The sequence below is a fragment of the Pelodiscus sinensis genome, chromosome 16 (assembly GCF_049634645.1).
Source record: "Pelodiscus sinensis isolate JC-2024 chromosome 16, ASM4963464v1, whole genome shotgun sequence".
NCBI lineage: Eukaryota > Metazoa > Chordata > Testudines > Trionychidae > Pelodiscus > Pelodiscus sinensis.
In genome coordinates this window covers 20,386,932-20,413,270 of record NC_134726.1, presented here as the reverse complement: position 1 = coordinate 20,413,270, position 26,339 = coordinate 20,386,932, and the positions used below count along the sequence as shown (strand labels likewise).

Sequence of the window (26,339 nt, the reverse complement as noted above, 5' to 3'; positions counted from 1 at the left end):
AGATTGCAAAATGCTAACTGCTCACATCATTAGGGCCTTGGGGCTATGAAACTAGCCCAACCGTAGCTAGTTCCACTAACCATGGCTTTTGATTTGTCCCCCCAAGCCAACATAGTCGTGGAAGTGACTGGGAGAACTCTGCTCATCCCCACCCAGCTGTGGTGTTGCTTCTGTCTCTTGTGAGAGAGTGGGAGTTTCTGGCAAACTTCTTAATTTAAAAGTAATATTAAAGCCACTCATCTAGAACAGTGCCAGCCACTAAATTTTGCTTCAGTTGATAGTAATTTGAAGTTGGCGTGCATACTTGAATTACAAGAAACTGTCAGATTTTTTTTTTATGTAAAGTTATTATCTCTCGACTGACAACCTTGTTTTCCATCTCATTCAGCCTTATTTTTTAAAGATCACAGCTTGATGTTTGGGATTGAAGGATAAAGAAAGTTCCAAAAATAAGAGATCAGTAACTAGATCAGTGGTTCCCAATGTTTTTTATACTGCGGACAGGCAAACTCATTTATAAACTTTTAGCGGACCGGTAACATTTTATTTGCATATGCATTGTGGTAATTAATTTTAAGAGGTCATGTATTGTTTTACAATACACCTGTATGCACCCAATACATGTCGTTGTAACAGATCAGAGTTTGCAGATAACTAGCTGATTACATGATGCCAGCTAGGAAAGGGAATTGAAGAACAGCGAAAATGCTTCTAATAACAATACCATTACTTTCCTCTGTGAAACGTGACTATAGTTGCCATGGGAGTATTATGTGATACTGTTCTCCCATGGCCCTGATCTTTCATTATCTCAAAACCACAAGCTAATTTGATTTACCCATCTTAGAGGGGCAAGGGGCTTATACAAGTCCCTGAAGGGGTTCAGGTTCAGGTCTAGGCTATGGAGCCAGAATATAGCATGATCCCGCCCCCCGTTAGCCCAAGAGCTGTGGTGACACCTATGTCATTCAGGAGCACAGCTGTCTCACACAGGGTAGCTTTGAGCCCTTCTGTGCGGACAGGGGCTGGAGCAATGGCACAGTCAATCTTGGGGGGCAGGCAGGATCTTACTACGCTTCAGATCCTCTGTGCCAGCTCAACCACCCCTGAGAGGGCCATTTCAGCCGTCCCCCTCTATCCCTGCTCTGTCCTCTGCATGTTGTCCCGGAGCAGGTCCACACTGGACAGGTGCTTCAGGGCCAAGTGCTTGATGATGCAGGAGGAGATGGTGTCCCAGCCAGAGCCTGGCAGGCCCTTGATCACAGCCTGCAGCAGCAGCCGCATCACCATGGTGAGATGCTGTGCTGAGAGCTGGCGGAAGGGGAAACCATACAAGGAGCCCCAGTGGGGGTTGCTGCCCTGGCACATACCATACAAAGCCCTGGGCTCAAGCTGCAGGTGCAGGCACTGCGGAGGTAGCTGCCACAGGAGCACAGGCGGTGGCAGTAAATGCTACACTCCCCAGCTAGGAAGTGAAAGCACTTCTGAGAGAGCCCAGCCCCCTTCCCCGCCTCTTCTCCCCTTCCCTCCCTGTCCGGGCAGCACCCACACTGCACCCACACTCATGCAGGCCAGGAGGTCCACTACGAGCCCCAGGTCCCTTACAGGAGGCGGCCCTGGCCCTTCCCTACTGGGCTGCATTGGGGCTCGGCTGGAAACTGGGAGCGGGAAGGGGAAGCTGGTCCCTCACGCATGCCATGGCCCAGTAGCCAGCAGTTCACCGACCAGCAGTTGGGAACCACTGAAATAGATCACCCACCTTCAGTAGCTTTCCTCCCCCACGACACAGACTTTTGCCAAATTCTTTCATAGGGAGAAATCCTGTTTTTCTTTCTTCTATTCCTTTGGCATTGCAGGGATCACTCATTATGTCTTCCATAGGAAATTTTAATACATGCTCCATCTACAAAACTTATGAAGTCACTGCTGTGAAATGCTGACTAAATATTAAATCTTCAATGTTTAAGGTTTGAAAAAGCAACTGTTGAATACCAGGAGCACTTGAGTTCCATGACAGGAATGGATTGCAGCATAGCTGGTTTTGATAAATCGGTCTTGAAGTTGGCCAATTCTAATAGTGGCAATAATGCCAGCCCAAAGCATTCTTTGAATGGTAAGTAATGTTGCTTGCTTTTTAAAATTTCTATGAATTCCATGTACTTGTGCTTTACAGATAATACAGTAAAGCCTTGCTAAACTATAAGATGTGGGCCTTACTAATTTACTTTGTAAACTCTTACATACAAGATTAACTGGGTAGTTCTGTGGAAGATAATGGGGTTACTCACATGTGTAAAGATGCATAAATGTTTGCAGGTTTGGGGCCTAGTGAAAAGATAGATAAAAGCAAAGATAACACACTGTAAAATAGCTTCGGGGGTAGCCGAGTTAGTCTGTCCGGATAAACTTAAAAAACAACAAATGGTCTAGTAGCACTTTATAGACTAACAAAATATGTAGATGGTATCACGCTCTTTCGTGGATACAGCCCACTTCTGTAAAATGTACTTTATATTTTAAGCAGTTTCAGTTTAGTTCTAATTATTTAAGACTATAATACTCTAATTTCCAATGATTTTTATATATTATGAATGTCCTGTAGTATAAAAAGCCTTGCTACAGCACTCTCAAAACTTTGAGAAGTGGAAGAGGTATTTCATACACTTCTTTGTATTATTAGGTGCGCATACTAATTTAGTTCTTCCTTACTGATTTAGATAATTTTCTGTCTCCCAATCTCTCTCTAAATATTAACTACATTAATTCAAAACCTCTTTCATAAGTATTTGAGTATTGCAGGAGGTAAAATATGCTACTGATCAGAAGAGAGATGTTGTAAATATTGTATAATTAATTTTATGTAAAACAAATGAAACTTTTTGCCTTAAACATAATTTACAAATGCTTTGTCAAGTAATCCGAACTTATTTTCCTTAAATATTGATTTTCTTAATTCCACAGGTGAAGCTAGGAAAACTGTTCTGGCTAAACCAAGTGATTCTTCACCTGAAGTTATAAATTACTTGGGTAACAAAGCATGTGAATGTTACATTGCAGTTGCTGATTGGTCTGCTGTACAAGAATGGCAGAATGCTGTCCATGACTTGAAAAAAAGCACAAGTAATACCTCAGTCAATTTAAAAGCAGACTTTAACTACGTAAAGTAAGGTTCTCATTAATTTATTCAATAATATCTCTAAAAGCAATAAATTGTTACATGAAAGCTTCTCTTAGTCTTATCATGTCAGTGCCAGATCTGATTTCCAAGATCTTATTTTGTGCTGTAAAATCAATATGGTTTCTGTTGGAAAACTTTTCCTTGAATTATTGTAGCTATAACAGATTAGTTCTGTATTGAAACTATCTTAAATAAACCACTGGGTTTTCATAATTTTTAGGATTAGACTGATGTTTAGAAAAGGCCTCCAACTTGTTTATCTGGAGGCAGAAGATAGTGAATTTTGTTTTAGTTACTTTTCATTTTAAGAGGATGATACAAATATACATTCTCAGAATTAAAATATTTTTGGAAAATCTTATTTTTATTCGTATCTTTTTATTACTTAGATTTGTGATTTAAAATATTTTTTACTCTAAAATATTCTCAGAAATTAAAGATTATATTGATGTCCAGGGCTCGACAAATCCGCTCGCCTGTGGCGAGTAGATTTTGGCAGCTGGCGAGCTGTGACAGGGCGGAGCTGCCCCATGGCTGTGAGGGCGACCCACCCCGCACTTCAATGGCGCCAACCCCCATGCTGCACGGGCAGCGCGGTATTCTGACAGCGGTCTGCGCTGCTTGCTCCTGTGTGGCCACCCAGCTGAGTGGCATGTGGAGGGCCGAGTCCTGGGACAGGAGCCAGAAGCAGGGGTGGGAGCGGGGCCGCAAGAGGGACCACACACGGGTGTAGGACGGGGCCAGAGTGTGCATGCATCCCTGATGTCGGGGGGGGGGGCGGGGGAGTGCCAGTGCAAGAGAGCGCCGCATTCAAAAGGAGAGCAGCGGAGACAGAGGAGAGTAACGGAGGGAGAGGGGAGAACAGAGGAATGACCTAGAAGATGGCGGTGGGCGGAGGAGTGAAGAGTGAGAGCGAAGGGGGATGGGAGATGGAGGAGGTCAGAGAATGCAGGAGGGAGACGGGGAGTGGAGCAGAGAGTGGGGTCAGAGGACGTGAAAGGAGAAGCAGAGGTAGGAAGCAGCCCAGGACGGGGCTTCTTAGTGTCTCCGCTCTGGGCTGCTTCCTATCTCCACTTCTCCTTTCACGTCCTCTGCCCCCACTCTCTGCTCCACTTCCCGTCTCCCTCCTGCCTTCTCTGACCTCCTCCGACTCCTGTCCCCCTCCGCTCTCCTCCACTCTCCCCCTTCACTTCTCTGCCCACCGCCATCTTCTAGCTCACTCCTCTGTTCTCCCCTCTTTCTCCATTACTCTCCTCCGTCTCCTCCCTCCTCTCTTCCGCTCTCCTCTGCTCCCCTTTGACTGCGGTGCTCTCTTGCACTGGTGCTTTTCCCCCTGACATCAGCACACTCTGGCCCCAACCTAAGCCCGCGTGTGGCCCTGCTTCTGGCTCCCATCCCAGGACTTGGCCCCCCTGCACACTGCTCAGCTGGGCGGCTGCACGGGAGCAAGTGGTGCAGGCTGCTGTCAGAACGCTGTGCTCCCCGTGCAGCACGGGGGTTGGCGCCATTGAAGTGCGGGGCGGGTCGTCCTCGCCTCTGCGGAGTGGCCCCGTCCCGTCACAGAAGCAAGCGTGCTGTCCTGGTCGTCCCGTTCTTCAGGTGGCACGCACCTGCACGATGGGGGTCATGCGGTGGGGGTGGTGAGTCCCATTTGTGTCTGGCGAGTAGGGTTTTCTATAATTTGTCGAGCCCTGTTGATATGAGTCATTAGTGATACAAAGTGGGTAAATAATATCTTTTATTGGGCCAATATCTGTTGATGAGAGAGAAGCTCTGTGGATATGGGAATGTCAGTGGATGTGATATACCTTGATTTTAGCAAAGCTTTTAATACGGTCTCCCACAATATTCTTGCCAGCAAGTTAAGGGAGTATGGATTGGATAAATGGACTGTAAGATGGATAGAAAGCTGGCTAGACTGTCGGGCCCAACGGGACCAAAGGCTTGATGTCAGGTTGGCGGATGGTTTCTAGCGGAGTGCCCCAAGGATCTGTTCTTGGACCGGTTTTGTTCAACATCTTTATTAATGACCTAGATGAGGGGATGGATTGCACTTTCAGCAAGTTTGCAGATGACACTATGCTAGGGGGAGAGGTGGATACACTGGAGGGCAGGGATAGGGTCCAGAGTGGACAGATTAGAGGATTGGGCCAAAAGAAATCTGATAAGGTTCGGTAAGGACAAGTGTAGAGTTCTGCACTTGGGACGGAAGAATCCCAAGCGTTGTTACAGGCTGGGGACCAACCAGCTAAGTAGTAGTTCTGCAAAAAAGGACCTGGGGATTACAGTGGATGAGAAGCTGGATATGAGTCAACAGTGTGCCCTTGTAACCAAGAAGGCGAAAGGCATATTAGGGTGCATTAGGAGGAGCATTGCCAGCAGATCCTGAGAAGTGATTATTCCACTTTATTCGGCTCTGGTGAGGCCACTTCTGGAATATTGCGTACAGTTCTGGGCCCCCCACTACAGAAAGGATGTGAGCACATCGGAGAGGGTGCAGCAGAGGGCGACCAAAATGATTAGGGGGCTGGAGCGCATGACCTGTGAGGGGAGACTGAGGGATTTGGGTTTGTTTAGTCTGCAGAAGAGATGAGTGAGGGGGGATTTGATAGCAGCCTTCAACTTCCTGAAGGGAGGGTCCAAAAAGGATGGAGAAAGGCTGTTCACAGTAATACAACCCTGCATTATATTAATGAATCATTATAGTTATTAGGTTTTTTGAACATCTATGATTCTAAAAAATATGTGACTTGTTGAACTAAATTCAGAGGTTTTCAACCTTTTTTCAGTTGAAGACCCCTAAAAAATGTCTCATGTAAGTGCATACCCCTTTCAAAATCTTAGGTGGAGTCTGTGGACCTTCGGGGTCTGCAGACCACAGGTTGTCAAGTATCAGAGGGCTAGCCGTGTTAGTCTGAATCTGCAAAAGCGACGAGGAGTTGAAACTCCTCAGGTTGAAACTCGTTGCTTAGTTAGGTAGAACTGCAATAAATAAAGCTTCAGTAACCATTCCTTTTGAGGACCTCTTTCTTTCAAGCCTGTACTTCTCCAGTAAATTTCATAAAAATACTTTTGTCTTAAGTTTTTCATATGCATCCCCCTTGCTGCACGACACGATCAGCTCCGGGGATAGCATCACAAGTTGGGGACGTTGTAACTTGAGCCTGCATTTATGACAGGAGTTGTACACCGTCATAAATGCGGTACCTAGAACATAAGTCGGGGGATTTCAGCCTCTTCTGCACTTACGGAATAGGTCGTTAGTATGGGGGGTCGTAAATCTGGCTGTCATAAAGCAGGGGCCTCCTGTACACTCTCTCGAGAACTTTGAGCTCCTAAGGATAATGTGCACTTTTTTTTTCTTTTAGTAAAACTGGTGGCCTTCCTCACATAGCCATAATTCATATTGTTTGCTTTTAAAAGTTGCCCTGTTGTAGTTGCATCAGAGTCCATACTGTCAATTATTTGAAAATATTTTGTAAAAAGTAGATATTGATACTTATCCTTTTTAGATATATTGATCTCATCTGGCAAAGATTTTCAGTGATAGGCTTCCACAAATCATTTATTTGCAGAAGCAGAGATTTGATCATTCTGAGTTGTGTGGGGTGGGCATAGGCCACATGGTAGTCTGACTTATCTACATATTTTCCTGGTTATTGGACACCACATTTGTACACCCCTCCCCCAAAAAAAGCTTTTTAGGGTGTTCTGCACCCATTTAAGATTGACTTCACTACAGAATCTAGCAAAAGGGAGAAACTCTGTAGTTAGAGAAGTTTTTAATCAAAGAAAACTTCAGTAGTAATGGGGATATGAACATTTTCATACTGAACTTGGGTTGTTGGGGTTTTTTTTGTCAGTCCAGACACTGCATGGCTTTTTTTCTACCAGCAGATGGTAACCGAACACTAGAACATTTTTTTAATCATGACATTAAAGGGGATTGTTGACTTGATCTTCAAGGTCTGAGCTCAGTTGGCTGACTAATACTTTTCTCAAAGAATTGAGTCTCATGAAATGTTCAACTAATATGATGTCAGTGTGGTAGAAAAGTTGGGTGAGGAAGTTGTATTTTGGTGATTACAGACAATCAAAGTATTCATGTGTAAACTAGCTCCTACATAAGACTCTAGGGTTATGTGTATGAAAGGACACTCAAGAAAATGAACTGAAGGTGTAAATTTCAAGTGCATTAGTTAAATGAAGTTTTAACCCCTTTTTGAGAATGCTACTATTGAGAATTAAAGTGGTTATTCTTAGTTCATTTTAATTCTGAATAAGATCATCCACACAGGGATTTAATATATTTTAACTAAGCCCCTTTAAAATTTAGTTTGTATTAATTTTTTTGCATTTCCCTATATAGACAAGCTCTGTGCCTCTTGTTGTCATGTGTACTAAGCAGCTGAATTACTTGCCAAGAAAATTCTGTGTTCTCATTATTGGTCCTATCAAAGTCAGTGATAAAACTCATTCACCTGGAGGGTTCTACCCCTTAGATATAAAGGAAAGTTCTTTTTAAGATTGTACCCCTAAAGGATTTCACTTTAATTTGCTGATGCATATTCTTTTTCTTCCTTCATCCCTACACTTAGTGAAAGAACACTAGGTGTGTGTGTGAACTGAATGATGATTTTCTGTAAATAAGGAAGTTTGAAATGTTTATTTTTTAATTTTGATAGTCTGATAGCTTCTAAATTTTCATGATTGGCAAATATAGAATTTTCTGATATGTTACCTTCATTTTACATATTGTGATTGTACATTAAGATGGAAATCTTTGCTTTAATGTTAGTTATGTGAATGTTCTCTGAATTCCACCTTCTAAAAATGTGTAAAAACCTCAGGACTTTGAATAAAGGTATGCCTATACTTGGAGCTGGAGGCATAATTCACAGCTATGATAGCTCTGACTGAGCAAGCATGCTAAAGGAATATAGCAGCAGTGCAAATGAGCTAGCTGCCCTGATTGCATGTCGACTGTTTCTGACAGGCACACATTCTGGGTGGCTAGCTCTACCTGGTGCTTGTACTGCTGTGGCTATACTCTGTAGTTAGCGTGTACCTCAGTTAGAGCTAGTGTGAATATCTCTTCAAGTTGGGAATCACATGGCTTGCTCAAAATCATAGACCTACCAGAAGGCTACATGGAAGAAACACATTAAGACCTTTGTTTATTAGTACTGCTGCTTCAGACTTTTATTGCCGTTTAGTTGTAGGATATTCAACTAGGGTGAATAAGAAGTATGGAAATAAAACTATAAAAATTGAATTGCAGATCTTTAAGCAGCTTTGAATCTGGAGAACTTACTGACTGTACAGAACAACTAGAGCTACTACCTGGAGAAAACATCAACCTACTTACTGGAGGATCCAAAGAAAAAATAGGTACAAATAAAATCAAAGTTCATAATAAAGTATTTCCTAAACACTTATTGTAAGCTTAAAATACTGTACTATATCCATACAGAAGTGATGCTTGGAAGCTTTTTGGATACGGCTTTCAGAATTTAGCAGAACTACTATAACTTTATTTACTAGGTTCAGAAATAGTTGCCAATCAGTCCTAAATGTGTTTGTAGTTTTGGACGTATGTGTTTTTTGAGAAAAGAACTTGGACTTAAATGCAATTTTCTCAATTATTATCTCAAACTTCGTTCAATTCAAAACTTTATTGTAAGAATTAAGGTAGTAGATTATCATTTTAACTGGTTGTGGAATGTGTGTATAATCTTTGTAGACATGAAGAAACTCCTTCCTAACATGCTAAGTCCAGATCCAAGAGAACTTCAGAAAGCAATTGAAGTACAGCTATTGAGAAGTTCAGTGTGTCTGGCAACAGCTATAAATCACACAGAACAGGAACAGAAATGGCAGTTGATCACTGAGTAAGTTTAAAGACTCTTTGAGTGAATACAATAACTTTATCTCTTATGTGTGAGAAGATTGTAATCCATTAAATACCACTTTATAGTAGCTGTAGGGTTAATTTGTCTGTAAAGTATAAAGCTTTTGTTTGGCTGCTTTTCTGAGAGTATCTGAAGTTGTGTTTTGTAGATTAGGACTATAAACCCACTATGAGAAGGAGGGATTTTAGTTTTAGAGATGTAATGCTTCGTTCATCTGGTTAGTTGAGAATAAACAATGCTTTGAAAAAAACATTCTGTGGAACTTACTGTGCGTGATAAACTATAAATTATGCAAGTCCTGATCCTTTCTTCCATATGAAGAAGCTGAATTTTGCTGCCTGTTCTCTGTTCAGAAGTGTTTTGTTTTAGTAAATAACAATATCTGTTTATTAAAAAGACAAGGACTATTAGCTAATAGGAACTAGAACAATCCATTCTAACACAAAACCTGTATTTCAGAAATATTGTAAAATACCTGAAGCAGACCTCAAGAATAGCCATTGGACCATTAAGGCTTTCCACGTTGACTGTGTCTCAGTCATTGCCAGTGTTGAGCACATTGCAGTTATATTGTTCATCTGCTTTGGAAAATACAGTATCAAGCAGGCTTTCATCAGAGGTATATTTTTATGTATAAATTTGGAAAAATATTAATAAGGTTCTGTATTAATACATGACTCAGGTAATGTCTTTCTACTGGACTGTTATTATACGAGATGCACTTATTCTTACATCTGGACTGTTGCAGAGATACACTTATTCTTGTTCAGACTAAGTTGAGAACACAGTGTTTCCGAACAGAGGCCTTATCTACAAGTTTCAGTGCAGTAAATCAGCTTCCAGCACTGTAACTTCTGACGTATTTACACTAGCATTGATGAGAGGCATTCAGCTTCCTGTACTAGTGCTACAATGCTGGGGTGTAAGTATAAATATTTCAGTTGCTTTCAGGACTTTAAGTGGTCTCCAGAAATGTCCTGGAAGTGGAACACAGAAGCAGAGGAGTGCGTGCATATACGCGCGCGAGAGCGGGGAGGTAGGGGTTGATTGGGTTTCCTCCCCTTGCCTCAGGTTGCGTTGTTTCCTGCCACTATTTGAGCTTACATGCTGTCTTATCTTTTCCCCCAAAGCACACTGAACATCCCACAGACACACACTCCACATCTTTCACTCTTTGTCCTGCCTCCATGCTTCAATTGAAAAGAAGCAGTCAGTGTTGTAGGATGATCATAGAACAATGGGATTGGGAAACCTGTATTGTGATGCTGCCTAACCCATACAGCATTGCAAATCCTTCCTAAAACACCCTGCAGTCCATTGTACAATGGAATAGCCACCACAATGTACTGCTTTGTGTGCTGTTGCAAGCGCTGCTAATATGGATGCGCTCCACCATCACAAGGAGTACAGTGTGGTCATGCAACACTGGTTTAATGCCAGCCGTTTATAAAGAGCTATAACTTGCTAGGCATGAACTTGCCCATAGTTGCCCTTGAAATTTTACTATCTATTAGTAAAATTTCTGATTGTTTAAAACCACTTCCAACTGCCCTCGGTAATAGTAAAAGGGCCTTCATTGAAAGACACTTCACTTTAGACACCTCTCTTATGCAGTAACATCCCTGCTCAAAAAGTTCAAATATTTTTGGTGTTGCACTTCGCTATGTAAACTTAAAATTAGTAAACTTACACCTTACTCCATTCTAAAATATCCTTTAGGTACAGGCAGTCCCCGGGTTACGTACAAGATAAGGACTGTAGGTTTGTTCTTAAGTTGAATCTGTATGTAAGTCGGAACTGGCATCCAGATTCAGCCGCTGCTGAAACTGATCTGGACACCAGTTCCGACTTACATACAGATCCAACTTAAGAACCCCAGGCGTCCCCAAGTCAGCTGCTGCTGAAACTGATCAGCAGCTGATTCCAGGAAGCCCGGGGCAGAGCAACTCTGCCTCGGGCTTCCTGTAGTCAGCCGCTGGTCAGTTTCAGCAGCGGCTGACTTGGGGACGCCTGGGACGGGGCAGAGCAGCTCGGGTGCTGCTGGGTTGGTCCAGTAGCGCGGCCGCTCCTCGGCGCTACTAGACCAACCCAGCAGCACCCCAGCTGCTCTGCCCCAGGCGTCCTGATTCAGCCACTGCTGAAACTGATCAGCAGCGGCTGAATCAGGACTCCTGGGGCAGAGCAGCTGGGGTGCTGCCGGGTTGATCCAGTAGCGCCAAGGAGCGGTGCTGCGGGACCAACCGGCAGCGCCCCACCTGCTCTACCACAAGCTCCGGGCTTTGCTCCACATCTCCCTGGTCTGCTGGGGGGAGAGGGGCGACACTAGCTGCGTCCCCCACCAGCAGACCAGCGAGACGCTGAGCAAAGCCGCGGAGGACCCGGGCCGGACCCGCGGCGCTTCCAGATCAGCGCCACGGGTCCGGCCCGGGTCCTCCGCCACTTTGCTCCGCGTCTCCCTGGTCTGCTGGCTCCCCCAGCAGACCAGGGAGACGGGGAGCAGCTTTTCTCGCCCCGGAGGAGGCGGGCGGCGGGACCAGGCGTCCCGCCGCTCCAGTCCTCTGGGGCGAGAAAATCCCCGTTCGTAACTGCGGATCCGACATAAGTCGGATCCGCGTAACTCGGGGACTGCCTGTATTGAAAACTACACACTACACTTTACACTATTCCATGACTAACGTGCAATTTTTTGTGCTTTCCACAGGACTGTCTTATCCCTCTTTTTAGTGATGCTTTACGATCCTGCAAACAGCATGATGTAAGACCATGGATGCATGCTCTAAGATATACAGTGTACCAGAATCAATTGCTGGAAAAACTTAAAGGTATCTAAATTTTACTTTAACTTTCTAAATTACCTGTGCAGAATTGGTAACTTTCTACCTTTTTATTTTGGTAGAAACACCTGCATTTCTACAGTTGGTTCATATAATTTGCTTATGTAACACTGATAGGCAGAATTGAACCTGGGCCCTCTGGAACTTAGTGCATGAGTCTCTATAGCCTAAGCTATAAGGCCAACGGGTTTTCACCTAAGGCGATAGAGCAAACTAATTCTTTCACTCTGTAAGTGGTCTGTGCCACTACATGGGATAGTGAACCACATCCAGTCGGTGTGTGTTACTTAGAAATACAAAATAAACAAGTTTTAGTTAGCAAATGCTTATGTATGTTTTAGAAAATATTTAAACAATAGCTATAATGTAATTCACTCATTCTCAAGTTTTTAAACACTTATTTAGTCCTATCTCATATTGACATTGACCTTCCTCCGATTCATCAAATTGATAACTGCTTTTTATACTGTCCTGAAAGCAGCTGTGCCAAATTGAGTTAAATCTCCCCTGTTTGAATTACACAGGGGATCTAGGTATGGATATCCATTGTCTCCTTTACTTTTTGCATTGCCATGGCCTTCAGAGGATAAAGAATAATTAATTTATCACAGTAATATATATAAAAACTATTTTCTGAACTGCTATGCTGATACAGTAGTTTTGAACCTGATTATTTCTTTGGTATCTAAAGAAAACCATTGTCAGGAAAACATGAGGTTTCAAAATTGTTTTTATTTGTAATGATAAATCTGTAATTCTAGCTATAAATTTTCCAGACTTTGAGATGTTATCCCTCTAGAAACCATTTGGGTATAAATAGGCAGTGTAACATGTTGCATCCTGTTGGGCACTCAGGGAATTAGCTCAGTTCAGCCCTGTCACGCCCCCCTTTTGGCCAGTGTCTCATCTGCTTTACCTGTTTGTTCTCCACCTTGTATCAGGACCCATATCCCTCCCAGACTGCGGAGCCCTTCCCTTAGTGTACTGCCCTGCCACAGTGCCCCAACGCTCGGGGGTTCACCTCTTCAAGGAATTCCCAACACCCTATACCCACCTTGCCTCAGTGACCCTACTGCCTGTTGTCATCTAGACCAGGGGTGGGGAACCTCAGGCATAGGGGCTGGATGTGGTCCCTGGCTTGCCTGGCTTGCCCCAAAGCCACCTCTTCAGTGGGGCTGAAGCACACAAAATCTATTAGCCTGGGCCCCATAGGCTCTGATGTGAAAGGGGGATTGGGGAGTGTCTTTCTGCTTCTTACTCCGGGGCCATGTCAATGAGGTTTGTTTTGTTTTTTGCTTCTCATTTGTGTGTGGTCCCTGATCCAAAAAAGGTCCCCCACCCCAATTTAGACCCTGGCTCAGGGGCAAACTGCAGTCTGAAGTGGTCACTCATCATTGTCAAGGGGTGTGGATCTGCTGCCGCCTTCTCCCTGGCTGTATCCTTGCAGTCCTAGTACCCTGAGGCCTTGTCTCAGGCCCTGCAGCCTGGGGGTGAGGTCAGGCCAGAGCCTCCCCAGCTCTGCCTGCCTTCTCCAGCGCTACTCTGGCTGAGGAAGCTTCTAGCTTCCCTGGCAGCCAGTTCCTTCCTGCTCCACAGCTGAAGCAAGATTCTCTCTCTCCTGCCATTCATGAGTCCTCATTTCTACAGCCCTCAGAGCGACCCTAATTGGTGGGCTCCATAATCTCAGCCCTTTCCCAGGGCTGAATTTAACCCTTGCTAAGACAGGGCAGGGCGGACACCTCGTCACAGCAACAAATTCTTTAAGATACTGGGGAGAATTAAAATTTCAAAACAGTCGAGCTATATAGTTTAAATTTCAAACTGCTATTTCAGCAGATGAAAAAAAAAAAAAAAGAGGTACTGAGGGAAGTATGCAATTTCTTGGTTGATTAGAATAGCCAGGGTCAGCTTGAATATTGTTGCCCAGGATATCTTTCTTGTTTCAAAATCTTTCCATAATCATCCCAGATAAAACTGTAGCAGACATACAAGGAAAGTTGTTAGAATTTATATGGACTAAAAAAAGACAGAGTAAGTGCATTTTTTTTATTCTGTTGGTAATTGCATTCTGTATGTGGCTAGCATAGTAAGGCAGGCAGTCTTCTACTGTGTGTTCCAAATGCAGTTATTGCCTTAAAACTAAGTTTTGTTAACAAAAATTGCTTTCTTTTTCAGAACAAACTGTCCTGGTTAAAAGTCATTTAATGGAACTGGGTCTAACGGCAGCAAAATTTGCTCGAAAACGGGGAAATGTGGCCCTAGCCACACGATTGCTTGCACAGTGCAGTGAAGTTCAGCTGGGAAAAACCAGTACTGCTCAAGATTTAGTTCAGCACTTCAAAAAATTGTCAGCACCGGGTCAAATAGAAGAAAAATGGGGTCCTGAACTTGATATTGAGAAAACAAAACTGTTATACACAGCTGGTTAGTGAGTTATATTATGGCTTATGATGCTTCTTGCAAAATAGTTTTTTTTTCCAAGAAATCATAATGGTACAATAAACTTAGAAATTGCTTTCAGCACAATAACTAATGTCTCTAAGAGTGTTTTAAAATGGCTTTTCCTCTTCACTTGTTAAGATTTGAAGGAGAAGAAACTCATTCTATTACAAATTTGAGAGAATATAATTGTTTCTATATTACAAGTCTTACTCTTATGAATATTTGGCCCTGTAGAATTTAATCTAATAATATCCCCAAGACATAGAAAGGATATAGAAAGCCTTATTCTTTTCATAATTTGTTAAAGCTACATCTGAATTTGAAATTAGAGGAAAGTTCTTTGAAAACTAACCTCTCATGAAAATTCACTGTTCCTTGATTTACAGGTCAGTCAACACATGCTATGGAAATGCTAAGTTCTTGTGCCATATCTTTTTGCAAATCTGCCAAAGCCGAATATGCAGTAGCTAAGTCTATTCTTACACTAGCTAAATGGATTCAAGCTGAGTGGAAAGAGATTTCAGGACAACTGAAGCAAGTATACAGAGCACGACAGCAACAGAATCTCACTGGCCTTTCTACTTTGTCTAAAAATTTGTATACTTTGATTGACCTGCCGGCTGTTAATACGATAGAAGAGGAATATCCTAGAATAGAAAGTGAATCTACAGGTAGAAATTCCTTCTTCTAGTTTATGCTTTGCTAGGCTACATGATTACTCAAATATGATGGTTCCAATAAGAAGTGGATCCAGTCACACTTATAAAGATTTAATATAGTACAACTGCTTTGCCATTAAAACAAATTATTTTTCAGAGCAAGGCTAATATTTATATGCAATTCATATACATTGTTTTATGTGTAGAATTTAAATACTAATGATAAATACAGGAAGTTGGAATGAATTATCTAAGGGTAGCACTATGCTTTGTTATGCTTTTGTGATACTTTAAACCCACTTAAATATATACTTTATAAAATAATTAAGATCTAGCACCCACTCAGTGAATATAAAAGATCTATATTTAAATACCTTGAATAAACTTGAGACACAATTATAAGATTTTTCCCTCGAGGTTAACTAATCTTTTACAAAAATATTTCTAATACAATTGTGATGTGTTTTGCAGTTAGTAAAGTGTTCTGGTTTTAGTAGCCTTCTCCAAGTGTCAGTTACAGTTTTCTTTGTTTAAATTTTCCATCTAATTTAGGCCTCTGTTCAGGCCATGCTCTCTACCTGACTTGAATCTACATTCTTCTTCTTTTTATCCTTCTTATATATTTACCCTTTTTAGAGTGATACATAAGTCTCAGTCTCTGGCATTTTGGGGATTAGGATTTTCATAAATCTGAATCAGACATGTTTGTTTTTGTGTGTGAAACTGTATTGCTCTCTTTCCACCACCACAGTTAATATTGGAGTTGGAGAACCTGACTTCATTTTGGGGCAGCTGTACCACCTGTCTTCAGTACAGGCACCTGAAGTAGCCAAGTCATGGGCAGCATTGGCTAGTTGGGCATACAGATGGGGCCGGAAAGTAGTCGATAATGCCAGGTAAATCTATTCTCCTTTTTTTAAAAAAAATATATTTTTCACATTTATTGAGTGTTTCTTAGCTTTCCGTGAGTGTAATTCACTGCATGCAGTGCAGAGAGCCAAAACAAGTCCTATGTGCTTCTTGTGTTGTTTTTTGATTGCTGGCCCTAAATGTAGAGTATTACAAACGTAAATAGCTTTGTAAATATTTTCATTAACTGTGGATTTGAGATTGATGAATTGTTAAATGTTACAGTCAGGGAGGTGTCCGTCTTCTGCCAAGAGAGAAATCTGAGGTTCAAAGCTTGCTTCCTGAAAACATTTCAGAGGAAGACAGAGAGAAAATCTATGGCATTCTTGGACAGGCAGTATGTCGTCCAGCTGGAATTCAGGTAAGTGGAAACTTGCATTCTTGAAAAATGTTCTAATTCATTCAGCTTGCCACTTCAGCTTTCCTCCCTGATGTTGAGCAGACTACAATTTTTATATAATGCCTGTAACAAAATTTTCCTAAAATAGCATACTGCACAAAAAATGAAGAATTTGCAAAAGAAATAAGTTATGTTACTTCTCTTTATATATGTGTGACATTATATATGCTCTGAGAGATTATGGCTCTAGTATGGAATGAGACAACTGAAAAGATTGTGTGTGTACACATTTCAAATTCCTGGCTACTCTTCCCAGGAGCAGCAATTAATAAACATTGTGGAAAAGTGTTGTGGTCTCGTTTAAACCAATTATCTCATTGTCTTTCCCTTAATATTCTTGTATGATCTGAGTTTAGGATGAAGATATGACCCTACAGATCACAGAAAATGAAGACAATGAAGAAGATGACATGGTGGATGTAATATGGCGTCAGTTGTTGACTAGTTGCCCCTGGCTTTCAGATCTTGATGAAAATGCAACAGAGGGGTTAATTAAAGTATGGAGAAAAGTAGTAGATAGAATCTTCAGTCTCTATAAACTGTCCTGCAGTGCATATTTTACCTTCCTTAAACTCAATGCTGGTCAGGTATGTATTACAATCTGCTATAGGGATGAAAACTAGTTTCTTGAATCTTTTTTTTTTTAAACGATGATTAACAGTATGATCAGTTAAGAGTTGGTATTTCTTTGTTAAATATGTAGGTTCCTCTTGATGAAGATGATCCCAGACTACTTTTAAGGAACACTTCAGAACAAAGCACTGATGATGTTATTGTGATGGCAACCTTAAGATTGCTGAGGTTACTTGTGAAACATGCTGGAGAACTTCGACAATATCTAGAGCATGGATTAGAAACCACCCCTACTGCTCCATGGAGAGGTAAGGTGGTTTTAGCTGAATTATTAAACTGAATTTTGACAAACTTTGCTAAATATAAATAAACAATTTTATCAAACTTGTCTTGACAAACCTTGTGAACTCTAAGATTACAACATTTTTATATGCAATAGTCTGCCCTTCACCTAATAAACAAATTGTGTAATCTTCATCAAATAAACTAAACTACTAAAAGATTTTGGTATTCTCCAAGATGTTTGTTTTTTACAAAGGCTAACCTGGATTCAAATTTGAAATACTATTTTAAGTTTCTTGTAGAAAGGTTAAAGATGCCTTCCCTGCTCAGTCAAAGGGATGGACCATATATCCCTGAATTGCAATGGTAATGGCTGGACAGTGTCAGCCCTTCCAAAATGAATGAATTCCTACCACCTCTATAAAGTGCTAGGATTAGTCAGCAAGATGCAGTGACCTGATGATAAAAGAATAATGCTGAATGGAAATGGGCCTCCTCTTAATCAATCATCTACAATGATTCTAACAGGCTCAATGTGAAGGACTCAATTCCTACTGCTCTGTTGCAAGATTTATTTATATACTAAATATAATTGACTCAGCTATTTGAATGGTAGGGGACATAATCTAGTTTTCACAAAATAAAAAGTACAGATTGTGGTGTGATTTAGATAACAGGAGGATGCAGTTTTGTTACAAAAATTTACACATAATTGAAAACATCTTTCTATGGCTTCAGTGTACAAAACCAAAAGCCTACCTTTTTTTTTTTTTTTAATATAAAGGTATTATTCCTCAGCTCTTTTCCCGCCTGAACCACCCTGAAGTGTATGTTCGTCAAAGTATTTGCAATTTACTGTGTCGAGTAGCTCAAGATTCTCCTCATCTTATATTGTATCCTGCAATAGTGGGTACCATTTCACTTAGCAGTGAATCCCAATCTTCAGGTATGGAAGGATTCTTTTTCTTTTTGTTGGGTTTGTTACTTCATGCCAAATAGTTGTAAAATGCAAAATAAAACCATATTTGGAAGGTCCATTTTAATATTTTAAACAATTTGCTGAGAAATACATCAAGTCTATGTACGTGTTTGCTGCTAGCTCAAACGCAGTATGTTTGTATTTTTACACTTTTATACAGCAAAATGCCTTTATAGTAAAATTGTTTTGAATAGTGTTGTTGCATTAATTCAGGAGTGGCCAGCCCATTCTGGGCAAAAAGACAAGATAGCAGTGGATCCAGCGCGAAGAGCCAGGGCAAAGTTGTCGAGCAAAAAAAAAAAGGACTGCCCCTTTAAAAGGAGCCCCTGTCGTGTTAGGTCGAGCAGAAAAAAAAAACCCCAAAACAAAAAAAAAAGCTTTGCCCCTTTAAGAAAACACATTTAAACGTATTTTGAAGCTTTTTGGCTATAGCAGGCTCCCGCTGCCATCTTTATTTCTCATCTTTTATGGCCGCACCAGATGACTCCCCTCCCCAGGTCAGCACAGGGAGCCAGGAGGAGAGGGCCGTTTTTGGAGGTGTGGGGACGGCTTACGAGCCAGGGGAGGGAGGGAGGGACAGGCGCCTTTGCGAGCCGCACACGGGGGGCAAGAGCCGCATGCAGTATGTGAGCCTTGGGTTGGCCATGGCTGCTTTAGTTATATCCTTTGATACAGCACTCCTTATGAGACTATATCTGTAAATTGTCTAATATTCTTGTATCTTATATGGAGATACATTTGGCACATTGTAATTTTTTCATTATGATTTCATGTATTATGTGTAAGTCTTTTATAATGTCATAAATTTGTGTTGTAACTATCATAATGGGACCCCAATTCCAATTTTGGTTTTGGATGCTACAGTAAAACCTCGCTATCCGGAACTTTTAAGCATCCAGAAAACTGTAGAAACTGGCAAATTTTTGACACCGGGAAAAGCAAAAAAAAAAAAAAAGAGCAAATTGGCCCTTTAAGTGCTCCTCAGAATTGCAACACGTATCTGGGAGATGGGCAAACAGCAGCCGGAAGCAAGCATCTCAGTTTCCCCCACAGCTCCTGGCATCTCTGGCAGGCCAGCCCCCCTGCGGCTCCCGCACCCCCCCCCCCCCCCCACGGCTCCTGCCACCCCCAGCAGGCCAGCTCCCACCATCTCCACCTCCCGCCCCCCGGCTTCCACCCCCTTTCACCAGGCCGCATCATGGCCTGCCCCTAGCAGGCCATATCCTGGCCCCCGCACAGCTCTCGTGGGCCCTGCACGGCTCCCCTCCCTCCCTCAGATAACCAGAATGTTTAGGTTACTGGCACACCCTAATCCCCAGGCGTGCCAGATAACACAGATTTTGCTGTACTACAGTATGTATAATATTTAATACTCTTTTTCTAATGTAGGGAACAAGTTTTCCTCTGCAATCCCTACTTTGCTAGGTAACATTCAAGGTGAAGAACTATTAGGTGGTGAATGTGAAGGAGGAAGTTCCCCAGCTTCTCAAGAAAGTAATAAGGATGAACCGAAAAATGGATTAAATGAAGACCAAGCAATGATGCAGGATTGCTACAGCAAAATTGTAGAAAAACTGTCTACTGCAAATCCAACAATGGTGTTACAGGTAAAATAAATTGGGTTTTTTGGAAGTTATTCATGCTCTGGCTTGTAACAAAATGTACAGTTTATGAAATTGTGTTCTTTGAGTGCTGGCACGTGTCCATTCCAGTGTAGGTGAGTGCGCTCTATGTACACAGTTGCCAGAATTTTTTTTCCCTTAGTGCAGGGGAGGGCAAAATCAGGCCGGGAGGTCAAATGCAGCCCACCAAACATTTCTCTTCGGCTCGCCCAGCTGATGAGCAGAGGTACATACTTACAGCTAGCAGGTGGCAGATGTATTCAGTTTCCCCCTTTCCTCCCTCCCCTCCACACCTTGCTCTCTCCTGCAGCTGAGCTGCTCCCAAGATTCTTCTACTAGCTGTGCAGAGCTGGTGGGAGAGGAGGATTGGAGGGGAGTGCTGAAGTGAGGGTGTCGTCCCGTCTCCGCCCCCTTCCCCCCCCCCCACTCGTGTACCCATCTCTGCAGAGCAGGGGCTGGGGAGAGGGAGACTCACAGCAGAGCTGCTCCAATCTGAAGCATGGATGGTAAGTGATTCAGAGGAGTGCAGAGCGGAGGAAGGGGGAGAGAGCGGGACAGAGCATGGCTTCTCTCAGAAATTTACCCAGCAGCATCTATCACACACACACTCTGTCACTGTCACCCCCCCCAGTCTGTGCCACACTGTCTCTCACACAGTGCCTCATGCACTCAGTCTGTCACAAAGTCTGTCTTTCACACTCACACAATCTGTGTGTCTACACAGCAAAGTTATTTCGGAATAACAGCCATTATTCCGAAATAACTATGTGAGCATCTACACAGAAATTCCGTTATTTAGAAATAATTTTGAAATAATGGACAGCTTATTCTGACTTCTGTAAACCTCATTCTACGAAGAATAACGCCTATTCCAAAATAGCTATTTTGAAGTAAGGCATGTGTAGACGCTCCACTTCTGCTTTTTTGAAATAGCCCCTCATCTGGGCCATTCTAAGTTATTTCTCCTGGGGCTCTAAATCGAGATAGCACGCCTACATCCTGCCTCAGATTAATTTTGAGGCTTCCCTGCAGTGTAGACGTGCTATTTTGAAATAACTATTCTGGAATAGCTTATTCCGAAATAACTGTGTGGTGTAGATGTAGCCTGTGTGTCTTTCTCTGTAGCCCCCAGCTCTACCCCTTCTGCCTGAGGCTTCCCCCCATTACAGTGAGCCCGGAGCCAGCCCACAACCGCATACCAAAATTCGTGAAGTGGCCCCCTGTGAAAATTATTGCCAACCTCTGCCTTAGTGGTATCTGTTGGATCGGCTCCTGCTGTGTGCTCATAATGCTGGTATATGGGGCCCTGTTGACCCCACGTCCCTTCAGTTCCTTCTTACTGCCCATGGCAGTTGCTGGAAGTTCCTTCATTGTTCAGGCAATCTCAGCCAATAGTTTCCTTCTCCTTTTTTGGTGTACATAGTTCTTGTAGTTTAGCTAGTCTGGTGGTGGTGGTATTACTTTAAGTAGTTAATGTGTTTTGACTGCCTCTACGCTTGGTGAAGCTTGTCTGCTTCCCAGTGCTGGGATATATCTTTGTCACTGGTTCTTTAAGCCCTGTTCTTCCTGTGCTGAGGTGATGCCACCCTTGAACTGTCTCAAGTGCTTAGGGGAAGCTCACAGAAAAGAACATTGCTACAGCTTGGGACTTCAAACCCTGCCCCCAGAAATACTGGTCAGTAAGATGGAAGACTCTCCTCCATGGAGGCAGCCCTGAGACCAGCATCAGAGCTGCACTCAGACTTTGCACCAAGCACCTCCACTTCAGTGCAGAGCATGCCCCGCAGCCAGTCAAAAATCCTAGCACCACTCTGTCAGTGCCTAAGCACCAGGAAAAGTGTCATTCCCTAGTGCCAAAAGGAAGCAAGTAAACGGGTTAAGATAGTGTGAGAGAGAGTTTGGACCATTCTACCTGCCTAGAACTGCAGTAGCCTCCTCTGTCAGCCCTGGCACCCATGCCAGCTCTGCATACTTCAGTGTGGGAAATCTCCTCCTCCGGCAGGCAACATACTAGGCAATTTGTGGTGCCCTCTATCTTGAGGCATTTGCAACTGCTAAAGACCTGCTCATACTACTTGTGCTTAAGGCCTGCAGAGATCCAGGATTCTGCATCACTGGTTCCAATGAGCAATTCCTCCGGATTTCATAGAAAGGGGTCATATATCATATGGGAAAATCCCCTATGATAGCCTCGCTTTGGACCCCTTTGCAGCACTGAGATGGTCTGCACTGCCAGGGTCTCCTTTTCACACTTCCTCATCAGAGTCTGAAGAATATTCTTCTTTCCCCCACCACCATGACTGCTGAACATTATTCCCCGTACCACTCCTACTCGCCTGAGACATCTGATGCTAAGGTGCCCCCAAACACTTGGCTTATAGGGTCATTGGGGCTAGCATGCATTCAGTGGCCTTTTTTGAACCCTCCATGTGGATTTCCCCACGGCCAGGGCACAGTCTTGAGGTATTCATATTTTGTAGCCTCAGAAAGTAGGGCACCTTCCGTATCATCAGACACTAGAACCAGACTCTGATGCTGAGCGCTGTGCTGAACTTCAAGAGCAGGTTCTGTAGGTCTCAGTTGAGACGGACGAAGGGGCAGAGGCTCTTCAACTAGCTTTAACCACTTCCTGCTCCCTTTCCCCAGATGAGGCACTGGTGACTACCAAAAGCGGCGAGGAGTCCTGTGGCATCTTATAGACTAACTGAAGTGTAGGAGCATAAGCTTTCATGGGCAAAGACCCACTTCGTCAGATGCATGTAGTGGAAATTTCCAGAGGCAGGTATAAATACGCAGGCCAGGATCAGGCTGGAGAGGACAAGGTGGATCCAGTCAAGGAGGATGAGGCCCACTTCTAGTAGCTGATCTGGAGGTGTGAATTCCAAGAGAGGAGAAGCTGCTTTTGTAGTTAGCGAGCCATTCATAGTCTGTTTAATCCAGAGTTGATTGTGTCAAACTAGAAGATGAACAGTAGCTCAGCAGTTTCTCTTTGAAGTCTGTTCCTGAAGTTTTTTTGCTGCAGGATGGCTACCTTTAGATCTGCAATTGTGTGTCCAGGAAGATTGAAGTGTTCCCCTACAGGTTTTTGTATGTTGCCATTCCTAATATCTGATTTGTGTCCATTGATTCTTTTACGTAGGGACTGTCCAGTTTGGCCGATGTATATAGCAGTGGGGCATTGATGGCACATGATGGCCAGTGTATCTTCATCCCAAGATGACGCCAAGTCACTAGTACTCACTAGTACTTATTAAAGCAGCTAAACTTGAGCTTGGGTATTCAAGTCAGTGTGAAAGGGGCGATTTACAGCCTGTTAGACATCTAGTTGATGGTGGTGAGTGATTCCCTTAATGAAACAATTATGGACCTGGCAGACCCCTCTTGCCTATGACTAAATGGAGTGAAAATACTTCATGCCAGCTAAAAAGTAGGAAGTCCTGTTCTCCGATCCTCCTCCAGGATCCCTAGTGGTGGCAGTCATAAGTGAGAGAGACCGTAAAGATCAATTGGCCCACACACGAGGCAAAGGACCCCAAAACCTGGACTTGTTTGGCAGGAAAGCCTTCTTGACTGGTGAGCTACAGCTCCATATAGTGAACCAGTAGGCTCTGCTAGGTTATGATTTTAATATGAGGGAGATGCTGCAAAAATTTGCAAGATGCCAGACAGGAGTTCTCATTTGTTGAAGAAGGGAAGACAGAGGCCCAGGCCTTCCAGCAAGCAGCTGTAGATGCTGCCAATTTTGCAGCCACATCTATGGCTACAGCTTTTGCTTTTTGCAGGAGTTCAGTCCTCGGTTTCCTCAAGAGATGCAGCAAATCCTCCAGGTCCTCCCATTCAAGAATCTGTTCAAAGCAAACAGATGCCAAATAGAGTCTTAAGGACCTTGAAATCTCTGCGTCTGTATACATTAGTAGCATCCAGAAGACACTACAGGCCTTACCACACTGGATGCTGTTTCACATAGCCTTCTAGAGAAGACCTGGGGAAAAAGAAAAGTAAGAAAAACCAAGGGTTTGGGCATAGACCCCCTCCACCACCTTCCTGTGCGCTGTTGAATTCTGCCCCTAGATATTCAGGCACCTTGAAGTGCTCATTTTGACAAGACACTCAATGACAATATCTCAATTCTGGATTTAGTTACTCTGTTTTCCAACCAACTATCTCACTTACCTTAAAGCCTAGATCCATAGTACCTGAGATCATAGGTTTATACCCTTCAGTTTTTGTCTACTCTGCCTTTCCGTCCATAGTCTTCATCCCTCTTACGTGGCCCTTTCCACAAGCAATTATTGGAACAAGAAGCCCAATCCCTCCTTTGGGTGGGAGCTACAGAAGAGGCTCCGTATCATCTAACAAGCAAAAGATTCTATTCCTGATACTTCCTAATTGCAGAAGACAAGATGTGTGTGTGTGGGGGGGGGGGGGGGGGGAGGATATCTCAGACCAATCGTAGACCTGAAGTGGCTCAACCAGTTATTTCAAGTTAAACATTGTCTCCTTGGCCTCCACCATTCCTTCACTGGACCTAGGAGATTGGTGTGCCACCCCCAACCTAAAAGAAGTATTATTCCACTTATCAATTTTTTTTCCCCAAAACCACAGACTGTTCCAAAGATTTGTAATGACTCTGGTTCACAGCCAATTTGCAATTCTGCCATGCAGGCTATCTCACCCAATCAGCCTTCTAGGCATTGGGCCTGTTAATAAATTAATAGAAGTCCACCCTTATCCCTTTACAAAAGAAAGACTGGAGTGGTTCTTGACTTCGTGCAGGCAAAGACCCTACTTCCAGAGAATCGTTTCTGCTCAGTCTTGGCCATGAAACTCCTTTCAGATGCATCTGATAATGATAGTTCGGATAGGCTTGAGCCTTTTGGGCCACATGGCATCATGCACAAATGTGGTACAACATGTGAGGCTACATCTCCGATATCTCCAGGCCTGGTTGGCCATGGTATAGTCACCATCCCAACATCATCTGGACACAGTACATCATGTCCTTGATTCACTGACTTGGTGATTGAACCAATTCACAATCTGTGCAGGAGTAACTTTTCTGAGGCCGCAGCCATCCATGCATCTGGTCTCCAGTATTTCAGCACTGGGTTGCAGAACCCACTAGGGCACCTCAGGACTCAAGCTCTGTGGTCTCAAAAAGAACTCTCGCTCCATTTCGATTTAAGGTCTTTTCTGTACTATCACTGAAGATAACCTACATTAAGTTGCTCAGGGGTGTAAAAAACCCACCCCTCTGAGCACTGTAACTTGCATTGGCTTAATGCAATGTCTACCTCATACTATATTGGTAGGAGACTCTCCTGGTAACATAGTTTCTTCCTCTTGCTGAACTGGATTAATTACGTCAACCGGAGAGCTCTCTTCCATCGACTTATTGCATCTTCACCAGAACTGCTAAATCACTGTCACTGCATCAATGGGCAGGACAGCGTGCTCTCTTCTTCAGGCGTATCATGGTCAAGACTGAGCAGAAACTATCCTCCGGAAATAGGGCTTTCGCCTTTACGAACTTAAGAACCGCCCCAGTATCTCTTCTGCCCTATGCCAGGAGGCAGTCTGGCTGTAGGAGTTCTGCATTACACACTCAATGTACCTGCAGGGTGAACAGAACCAACTCATAGAGAGCACCTCTGCAGATCCTTTTCTACTTGCCACAAGCGGGCCCTTCAGTCAGACATGTCAGGGGACATCTTCCAGAGGTGGGGGACTTCATTTATAGATCTATTCGCTACCCATGACAACAGAAAATGCCAGCACTTTTGTTCCCTGAGGGGCCGCAGACTGGGGTCTCTTACAGATGCCTTCCTGTTGGTATGGACAACTTACCCGTGTTACACTTTTCCCCAATCCCCTTAATTCAAAAGGCTCTGACAAAGATCAAGCAAAACCGAACATGGGTCATCCTTATAGCCCTGCATATTCTGGACCTCACTGGTTCATCATCCTCTTAAGTTTTTCAGTGGAATCCCCAGTCCAGCTCCCACTTCTCTTGGACCTGACATTTCAGCAATTTATTCTAGAACAGACTGGTCTTTTGGTGTGAAATCTGGAAATGCCTGAAGAGGGTGTTTCCCCGGAAAATGGCCTTTTTATCACTTTCTGTCACTTTGGCCAAGAGAGTTCCTTGTGTTGGAACTCCCCATATACAGTGTTCTTCAGAGATAAATACATCTCTTCCTGCATCCAAAGTTCCTCCCAAAACTTCACAATTCTACTGCAGCTTCACAATTCCAAGCAATTTTTCTGTCAGTACCTAAGCAGATGAAGAAGGAACAGCATCTGCACTTACTGGATGCTAGATGAGCTCTGGCATTTTATAATCAAAGATTAAACTATTCCACAGATTGACTTAGCTGCTCATAGCAATAGCTGAGAGAAAGAAGGGGCTCCCCATCTCCGCCCAGAGAATTTAATTTTGGATTACTTCACATATCCAGGCATGTTACAACTTTGCAGGAATCCCTCACCCACCTCCCTCCACCTAAAACGACTGCTCACTCCATAAGTTCTCAGGCCTCTTCTTCAAGT

The 26,339-nt window shown here is 43.2% G+C and overlaps 1 protein-coding gene across 2 annotated transcripts in view; it reads left to right on the top strand.

The window, feature by feature from the left end:
- SMG1 (SMG1 nonsense mediated mRNA decay associated PI3K related kinase) overlaps positions 1–26,339 on the top strand; it is a 145,162-nt gene that overhangs the window by 82,467 nt on the left and 36,356 nt on the right. For both annotated transcript variants that reach the window (XM_075899384.1, XM_075899383.1), the window contains exons 24-37: positions 1,968–2,113; positions 2,962–3,163; positions 8,460–8,569; positions 8,922–9,069; positions 9,550–9,709; positions 11,792–11,912; positions 14,100–14,348; positions 14,753–15,037; positions 15,777–15,921; positions 16,160–16,295; positions 16,691–16,921; positions 17,038–17,215; positions 17,974–18,135; positions 19,558–19,775. In XM_075899384.1, coding sequence (XP_075755499.1) covers positions 1,968–2,113; positions 2,962–3,163; positions 8,460–8,569; positions 8,922–9,069; positions 9,550–9,709; positions 11,792–11,912; positions 14,100–14,348; positions 14,753–15,037; positions 15,777–15,921; positions 16,160–16,295; positions 16,691–16,921; positions 17,038–17,215; positions 17,974–18,135; positions 19,558–19,775 — 2,491 coding nt within the window. The remainder of the gene's footprint in view (positions 1–1,967; positions 2,114–2,961; positions 3,164–8,459; positions 8,570–8,921; positions 9,070–9,549; positions 9,710–11,791; positions 11,913–14,099; positions 14,349–14,752; positions 15,038–15,776; positions 15,922–16,159; positions 16,296–16,690; positions 16,922–17,037; positions 17,216–17,973; positions 18,136–19,557; positions 19,776–26,339) is intronic.